At 55.7% G+C, this 8915-nt stretch overlaps 1 protein-coding gene and 1 long non-coding RNA gene across 3 annotated transcripts; one reads left to right on the top strand and one right to left on the bottom strand.

The window, feature by feature from the left end:
* Positions 1–522: 522 nt before the first annotated feature.
* On the top strand, positions 523–6405 carry WFDC2 (WAP four-disulfide core domain 2). 2 transcript variants are annotated; one of them, XM_024559762.3, is made up of 4 exons: positions 523–680; positions 1142–1351; positions 4008–4160; positions 6234–6405. In XM_024559762.3, the coding sequence occupies exons 1-4, from the start codon at positions 602–604 to the stop codon at positions 6245–6247; spliced, it is 456 nt and encodes a 151-aa protein (XP_024415530.1). In that variant the 5' UTR covers positions 523–601; the 3' UTR covers positions 6248–6405. The 2 variants fall into 2 exon arrangements, with proteins under 2 accessions (XP_024415530.1, XP_024415529.1); XM_024559761.4 differs by having other exon boundaries at positions 523–731.
* On the bottom strand, positions 4063–5103 carry LOC123479665 (uncharacterized). Its single transcript, XR_008427157.1, has 3 exons — positions 4995–5103; positions 4278–4411; positions 4063–4194 (listed from the first exon to the last, which is right to left on the bottom strand). It is a non-coding gene; the product is annotated as an uncharacterized lncRNA (long non-coding RNA).
* Positions 6406–8915: the final 2510 nt, after the last annotated feature.

The following is an 8915-nucleotide window of genomic DNA, read 5'->3' as shown; positions in this document are numbered from 1 at the left end:
CCCAAAATGGCTGGAGACTGTGAATAGGTGTTTCACCTTTATGGGCCTCCGTTTTTTGTGTCAGATGGGTTCATTTATTCATAAATGCTGTTTTTTTTTTTTGGTAGGGGTTACTATGTGCTCTATATCCCTACACTAGACCTCCATCACTAATCCCTACAGAGGGATCTGTTCTGATCTGGCTGACCCCCAATCCAACCACTTAATCCTCAGGCTTTATAACCTCCCTGTGGGCCCAGCCCTTTCCCCCTTCTCCCCCGACCCTGAGCATTATGAGAGACCCCGAGTCTCCGAATGGGAACCTAGGAGTCCCGCGGCCCTGCCCTCAAGCCCCAGGAGGGAAGAGGGGAAGGGGAAGTGGACAAGGGTCCGGCTGCGCCAGCCTGGAAGCTGATTAGGTTCCTGGTTCCCACCGGGCCAAGAGTGACACCTGATCCCAGGGGATTGTGAAACGGCAGGAGGTGGCCGCCCGCCCGTGGGGCACTCTGCCCCCGCCGGCTCGGCCCCGCCCCTACCCCCAGGGCCCCAGCGCGCGCGCACGGTTAAATCCCCCCATCCCGACCACAGCCGCTCTCATCTGCACCCCGCCGGGCGCAGCACCATGACTGCCGGCCGCCTCGGTCCGCTCGTCGCCCCCCTCTTCCTGGGCCTGGTGCTGCTCAGCTTCCACCTGAGCACAGGTGCGTGGAGCAGGAGGCGGTTCGCCTGGAGGGCCAGGCAAGGAACGCCAGGTGGGAGCCGGGCTGGGGAAGTGCGATTTCCGGGGTGGAAGTGGGGAAACTCAGGAAGACTAAAATTGGGGGGTCCCTGGTGCATGAGGTGGTGACCCTGGGAATGTAGGGTGTGGGGCCCAAAGTACTGGGGGCGGTGATACCACTGAAGACTGAGATTTGAGGGGGGAGGCTTTGTGCATGTGACCAGAGGGGGGACCCACTGCCTAGACCTCGGTAGCCCCTACACAGCCCGCTGTGTGAGGGTCCCCCGAGGATAGAGGGCTCTGGGACCAAGGGCGAGATAACTCCCGTACTCCCCGGGTCGCGGACCCCTGTCCTGGAAGTGGGGTCCGCTGAAGGCTGTAAAGGGGGCGCCTAGGGCCAGACTGAGAATTCCTTGAAGCTTGAGATTTGGGTCGTCGGAGCAGGAGGTGGCTACCCTCTGCAAAAGACGCTCCCGGCTCCCACTGACCGTCCTCAGCCTCCCCTGCGAGGCACAGAGGCAGCGAAAACGGGCGTGTGCCCCAACCTGGCGAAGGGCCCGAACTGTACGCAGGAGTGCAGCTCGGATGGAGAGTGCGCGGACAACCTCAAGTGCTGCAGCGGCGGCTGCGCCAGCGTCTGCCAAGTGCCGGACGGTAACTCTGGGCGACCGCGCGGGGGGCGGGGCAGGGCGCTGGGAGGGGGCGCGAACGCGCGCCGCGGCTAGGGGAGGAGGGGCGCGCGGGGACCCCGGGACCCCTGGCAAAGTCCAGGCGGATGGAACCAGATCAGTCCGAGCTCGCCTTGCCCTGGGGAGACAAAGGCGTCGCTGAGGCGCAGCGGGAGGTCAGGGAGGCCCCCACCCCTACCTGTATTCCATTCTTTGGTGCGTGACGGGCTTCCGGCACGCACAACGGGGACGTTGTTCTGGCAGGTTTGGGGACGGGGTTTTGAAGTTCACTCACCCTCAGGGTGGAGCCGTGGGGAAGCCCAGAGCTGGCAGGGAGCTGGGTCCCAAGGCCTGGGGCCTCCGCCAGCCCCAGGGGAAGGCCTTGGGACTCCTGGCCTGGCAGGACTTCCCAGATTACTCTGTCCAGACAGAAGGAAATCTTACAGATTGAGTGAGGTCAGAGAAAAGTTCTTGCCCAAGATCGCACAGCCGTCGACTCAGCAGGAGTCATAGCCAGGGGGTCACCTGTTGTCCCCCGTGGTTTGAAGCAGGTCAGGACTCTTCCCTGAGCACTCCCCTCCCTTCCTCATTAAAGCAAACTCTTCCACGGAGTGAGAGAATGTGTGAGAAAGCTCGGGCGCTCCATTAAAGGTACTTGAGAGAGTCCCTCCACTAGGGCTCTGGGACCCCCATCAGAGCAGAGAGTGGCATTAGATGGCGTGGAATCCAAGCTTCTTGTTTTTCACTGGGAAAAACTGAGGACTAGAAGCAGGTCTCTGCCCTGGGGTACCAACGGATGGTGATTACTGGCCCTTCTCCAGAATATGGCCCTGGCCCTGTGGTTTCTCCTCTTTGTTACTTCTCCAGAGATGCCAGCAGGGGCTGGGAAGGTTTGTTGTTAGAGACCTCAGACACTTAGGATCAGAGAGGTGGGAGGTAGAGAAAGGACTGGCCCAACCAGGCAGCTTCTGGATGTGGAGGCCTTTAGGCTGGACCAGAGTGAGGAGGAGCAGAAGGAAAGGTGGAGATCAGGACAGAAAGCAAGACGCAGACAGACAGGTGAGAGGGGTGGACAGACCAAAAAAAGAAAGAAGTCTCCACTGTTGGGTGGGGTCTTTGCTGTTCCCTTGTCTCAGATGGACTGACTGAGGCAGGAAGAGGGCCAGGCTGGATGGCCTCCTGAACTAGAATCCCGGTTCTGTCACCTGCTGGTCACGTGATCCCGAGCAAGTTGCTTTACCTCTCTGAGCCTGTACTTCTCATCTCTCACTCAAACTTTATAGGAGCCACCCGAGGGCTAAATAAAAGAATGTATGTAACACATCTTAGCAGAGAGTAGATACTCCATACACAGTGCCCTGTGTTATCAGTAAACCCAGGGCAGCTGGGTGTCCAGAGCCCCTGCCTTTTTCAAAGAAATGGATTTCTGTGTGCTAGGAAGTCAGCCACTCCTGTCCTCTGCAGCCAGTCACCGGCTCTGTGCCTGTGTTTGACATTGGCTGGGCTTGCTCCTGGGGCTTCTGGGAAGTGAGCTGAGTTCCCTTCTCTGTGAGCAAGGAAGAGGAGCGTGGCGTGTGAGGGGAGGTGGGCAGGGGAGTGGGGTGGGGAGGACAGATGTTGGAAGGCTGGGCTCAGGTCTAGGTTTTCCTTTTGACCAGCAGTGTGGTGCTGGGTGGTGCCGTCGCGTCTCTGTGCCTCATTTTCCTCGTCTGTGCTAGGAACGGGGCTAGACGTGTCCCCGACAGAGCGGATGTTTGTTGTGAGGACTGCAGGAGGTAGTGGATTTACACAGAGAGCGTTTCAGTGGCGCACCTCTGCAGCCTTAGCGGTGCGCGTGTGTTAGTGGACGGATGCTTGTCTGTTCATGGTGCTCCGTGGTTGCAAATGGGCGTGAATGATGGGGGTGAAAAACGGGGACTTGGAGAGGAGACCTGGATCCAGAACTTTGTCCCTACAGAGTGTAACCCCTCCCACGCCCACCGCGCTTTGCAGCTTACAAAGCAGCAGAGCATGCGGCGTGCGGACTCTGAAGCCAGATTCCTGGCTTTCAGATCCTGCCTCTGTCCTATATGACCTCCAGCAAATTACTGAACCTCTTGTGCCTCAGTTTCCTCATCTGTCACATGAAGAAATAGTAACAATACCTCTCCCTCTCTTTTAGGACTATTGTGACAATTAGATGAGTTAATGTACAAGTTAATACACATCAAGTGCTTAGAATAACACAGAGAAAGAGCTAAGTAAATGCGAACTTTTGTACTCACTCGTTTTTATTATTATTGCAAAGGACTTTGGCTTTTCAGGGAGAATTAATACAGGTATATCGCCTCCATTACTGTTACAACACCCTGTGATGCGGGCAGCACTTCCTGCAGCGCCTAATGTGCAGCAGCGGCTCTGGGAGGTTTCTGGCCCAGGCCACAAAGTTAGGGAAAGGCAGAGCTGGGACTCACCCTGGGGTCCTGTGATTCTGAAGCCAGTGCTGGAAGGAGCCTGAGGGAGAGGGGTTTGTGGGGGTGGGGATGGGGTGGGGAGGATCTCCCAGGGTGAGCCAAGGCGCTGAGAGGGCAGGCTGTGGATACGAGTTTGCCTCTGGGCATTTCCCTCCGCCCACCCCACTCCCCACTCCTTTTTTTCTGCAGAAAAGCCGGGCTCCTGCCCTAAGGTGGACCTTCCCTTGACTCCACTTGGCCTCTGCCGGGACCAGTGCCAGGTGGACAGCCAGTGTCCGGACCGGATGAAATGCTGCCTCAACGGTTGCGGGAAAGTGTCCTGCGTCACTCCTGTCTTCTCAGGTAGGTGGCTGGGAGGCAGGAAGTGCCCTGGTGCCTGCAAGGGAAGATACCTGCCGGAGGTGGAGAAGGAGGGGCTGGGCCAGCACACTGCCCTTCACTGATCTGCGGTTTACTTACCTTTATCCACTCAACAGGTACTTAGTGAGCAGCTGTCACGTGCCACGCTCTGATGGGGGTGGGGGGCTGGGGATGCTTCATGAGGGAACAAATCAGAAATATCTCTCTGTTGGGGTTTCTGGCTAGCAGACAATCTACAAAATAAGAGGAACATTCTGCAGAATGTTAGAGAGATAAGCATGGAGCATTTAAAAGAAAACCCAAGGGGGATAAGGAGTACTGGGGTGGGAGTGGGGGTGGGGATGGGATGGGCCTTGAGGCCAGCGAGGGCACTGGCACTGAGGGAGGGAGCCCTGAGGACTCGGGGAGAGTGCAGCAGCAGGTGCAAAGTCAGGAGCCTCCTGGCGCGTTTCAGGAAGAGCCAGAGGCTGGAGCCAGTAAGACGAGAGGGATGGGTAAGAGAGCAGCCCCTTAGGGGCCTGACTGGCCACCGTAAGGACTTTGGTCATGAGCCAGACATGTTGCACCCTTGGAAATGGACATGCTCTGACTTAGATTTGAAAGGCTTGCTCTGGCTGCTGGGTGGAGAACAGACCGCAGGGGCAGCAGCAGAAGCAGGGAGGCCAGCCAGGAGGCCCCCACAAGGAGCCAGGGGGGAGAGGGTGACCAGGGGTGAGAAGTGGCTGGGTTGGGGACATAAGTGAAGGTAGATGATGAATTGGGCCATGAGGGAAAGAGAGATTTACCCTTTGATTTCCTTAATGCCACAGCACTTACATAAGTCATCAGCAGGAGGAGCAGCCGTGTCGAGGGAGGGGGAACAGGGGCTGGAGGGCCCCTGGGGAGGCAGGAAGTTCCGCATGGCCAGCGGGAGGCAGAAGAGTTGATCTTTACTTTTGCCGAGAACTTGGCTTTCCTTTCCGGGATGAAGGTGGTAGAGATCAGTTAACTGCAGTTCACTTCCTCAAATGCGTGTCTGAGCTGTGCTGAGCACTCAGTCTGCAGCAGGCTGGCACTGTGTGTGGCCACCTCCAGTGGCTCTGACACTACAAGGACTGTGGAGCCTCCCTGCCCCCATCAATAATTAAAAATAAACCAGGGTTAAGTCCTAAAGAAAGCATAAGGGAACAGCAAAACAAAACCCGACCCAATGCTCAGTCGGCCCGTCGGGTGATCCAGTACTGTGCCACCAGCTCTGTGACCGCTGCCCTTCCTCACAGAGCTGGCAGCCGGTGGCTGCAGCAGACAGATGGACGGACACTCCCAGTGCTTGTAGTCAGTGCTGCAGAGGAAGCAGAATAAACAGGAACCTGGAAGTGTGCTTTGGTTGCAGTCTCATTGTTGATCCACTGCCTTTGACAAGGTCTCAGCCAAGGGACTGGCAGGTCACAGTGGAGCCCAGTTTGCATGGATAAGACTGAAGCCCAGAGAGAGGGAAGGATGAGTCCAAGGCTCCTATTTGGAGGCATGACATCAGTGCCTGAGAGCGACGCGTGGTCTCCCCAGGGCACAGTTTTCTGATGATCCCAACCCTCCCTCACCTCCACGGGCGCCCACAGCAAGGCCAGGCGTTTTTAGTCAGGAAGACACAGGTTTGAATTTCAGCCCTTAACTAGCCCTGCACTGTAATTATTTTACTTACAAAATGAGATAAATAAGATTTCTTTGATTAGATAACCCCAGCTTAACCCAAAGGATGGAGGCATGGTAGGACTCCCTGGCAGTAGGGGGACACCTAAGGATAAGTGACCATGGCTCCTTGAGAAGGCCACGTGGCCAGTTGGGACCATGGGGTGGCCAGGTGTGTCCTAGGAATGGTCTGAAGCAGAGGTGAGTGACCTGCAGAGAAGGACAGGCAAAGCCCCAGGCCTCCAGAAGGTGAAGCATGTGTGTGTGTTGGGAGGTATGATGGAGTGGGGGAAGCTTTGGTCCAGAATTTACCAGTAAGCGGCAGGTGCTCTTGTCCAGGATATTGTTGTTGATGGTTTTATTATGATTTTCTCCCTCCGGTTTCAGCCACCGCAGCCTGAGGAATGAGGGAGTGGAAGTTTCTGCCTGGCCCTGCCTGGCTCCAGTCCAGCCTCATCTGGCTCCAGCCCAGCTGCCCTCCCCTCTTTCTGGCCTCTGCACTCCCTCCTGTGCTGGCCACAGTTTCATTTTCCAGCCAATAAAGTGACCGCTTTCAGCACTGGTGGGGCCGTGACCTCCATTCTTATCATTCTGTCCCTGTCTCCCCTGACGCTGGGTCGGGATGGGATGGCGGAGTGGCCAGACCATCCAGGCACAAGGCCCGGGGAGGGATCAACTCTGAAACAATGAACATATTTTCAGGGTTCGCCTCATGGGCGGTGGGTAGTTATTCTCCCAGGATGATGGAAGAGAACACTGAGGCTCAGAGATGATGGAATGCTTCTAAGGCCGCCCTGATTCATTGCTGGGGCCCCTGATGGTCCAGTAGCAGGTGCCATGCTCCAGATGCAGGGCGGGGAGGCTCCCTGGTGAGGTCTGGATCCACGAGACCACCCAGAGAGGTTGACGGCAGGCCCGTGGCACAGACCAGGACCCCTGCACAGACCACAGAGAAAAAAGGTGGCCAAGCTGGGTCCTTTGTTGTCACTGTTTTAGGTCAAGCCATTGTTTGGTATAAACAATATATTCATATGGATCAAAATGTAAACGGTAAAAATAGAAGGCATCTTCCACCCTTGACTCCCTACCTCTAACCCCAGCCACCCAGTGGTTTTCTGTGGGTGCAGGCCAGGTCAGTTCCTGTGTTCGCTCTCAGAGAGCTCCAGCTCTCCGTCCAGCTTCTGCTCCTCTTTCTCAATTCCTCTCCTTTCCCCCTTCTATCCCTTACTCTCTCTCCCCTCTATTTCCCCCTCTTCTCTCTTACTCACTCTCTCCCTTTTTTCTTTCTATTTTCCCCCTCTTTCCCTTACTTTTCTATCCTCCCTTCCTCCCCCCTCCCTTTATTGGCCCCCTTTTCTATACCCTCTGTTTCTCCCTTTGTCCCTTACCATCCTTTCTCTAGCTCCCCATCCTCTCTATTCTTTCACTATCCCTCCCTGTCCCCCTTTCTCTAACACCCCTTTTCTGTTCCCCATTCTCCATGTCTTATCTTCTCTCTCTGTCCCTCTCTCTCAATACCCACAGGTGTTATAAATACTGTCTCCTCTATACCCGATGATGTCCTTAAGAAATGGTGTGTAGCATCATCATCATCAGGCAGACTGGGGAGACTGGGGAGGCCCTGAGAGGCACAGAGGCTTTTCCGGGACACAGAACTAGGAAGAAGAAAGAGGTCTGAACTCCGCTCTCCTCAAAGCTGGGGAGCTGGTGCATTTCCCGGGAGCTGTGTTGGATATTGGTGTATGGAGATGAGGTGGGCCAGGAGGGTGAGCAGTCAGCAGCCCAGAGGGGGCTTTGGATGGCTCTGATTGGAAAAAGGGACCCAGGTGATTAATGGAAACTTGAGGGGTGATGTCACTTCCTTGGTGACAGATCCCCCCACAACAGAAGCTAGATAACCAGGCGCCCCTATGCATCCCCTATGCAGCTCAGTTGACTGGAGCCAGTGGAGAGAGCAGGGTGCGTGCTCGCTGTTTCCTGGCTTTCTGAGGCTCAGGGCTGAGGAAAGCCCAGAGGGAGGGACGTTTCTGTGGCTGGGGATATGGTGCAAACCTCGCCTCCAATACCTCCGGCTATTTGGACAAGGCACCCTCAGGTGACAGAGCAGCACCCGGCTGTGGCCCCGACTGTGCTCCCACCTGGGCAGCCCTCTCTCTTTACCTTCTCTCTCTTATTCCCTCCTCTTCGCCTTCTACATATACCGCCCCTCTCCATTCCTTTATATCTATTTTTCTCTCCTTCTCTGCCCCCCCCCCATGTCTCTCTCTCCTTCTTATGCCTCCCTCTCTACGTCTCTGGTCTCTATCATCTATCTCTATCTATCTAGGAATACAATTCTCATCCATCCCACCTTTTTACATGAATCATGCCCTGGACGCATTGTTCTGTATCTTGTTTTCGTAGTGTATCTTGAGGATCACTCCATAGTAAAGGGCAGAGAATTTCTTCATTCTTTGCTACGGCTGTAGAGTATCCCATCGTTTGGATGTACAGAGTTTATTTAACCACACTTCTACTAGGACTATTCAGAGTGCTTTCAACACTGCCAGGCCTAGATTCGAACCTGAGTCACCTGTGGCCACAGTCCCATGCTTGCTCCACTGCCGTGATTTCTCACTTTAACCCACGGAGTGTGCACTCAGCCTTTGGGCTGAGAACGAGGGAAAGGACACAAGTGGTTGCCGTGACTCTGGCCCCCAGGACAGCCTTTATGCCTCCTGTTGCTCCACCCACTGTGGAATGTGGGAGGTGGGGGCAGATGGGGTGTGATGGTCTGGAGACAGAAGAGGTCAGCGGTGTGGTGTTTGGCCAGTCTTACCTTTCTTACCCTCTTGCAGGTCCTGGCCCCAGGCCCTGAGCTAGGTTGGAGCTTCTCCCTCCACCCCCTGGGGTACAAGGTGAATGGGTTTCCTGGATGGGAGTGGCAGTGCTCAGGCAGAAGGCGTCCTGGTGATAGATGGCAGTGTAGCTTCCCTTCTAACGTCCCATTTTCTTATTTCTATCCCCCTTCATGCTTGGGTCTTCCCAGCCCTTCTAGGCAGAGACAAAGGCAGCCAGTGATGGGCTGGG

This window comes from Desmodus rotundus, chromosome 6 (assembly GCF_022682495.2).
Source record: "Desmodus rotundus isolate HL8 chromosome 6, HLdesRot8A.1, whole genome shotgun sequence".
NCBI lineage: Eukaryota > Metazoa > Chordata > Mammalia > Chiroptera > Phyllostomidae > Desmodus > Desmodus rotundus.
Note: the sequence above shows the minus strand (reverse complement) of the source record. Positions and strands in the feature narration are given on the sequence as shown.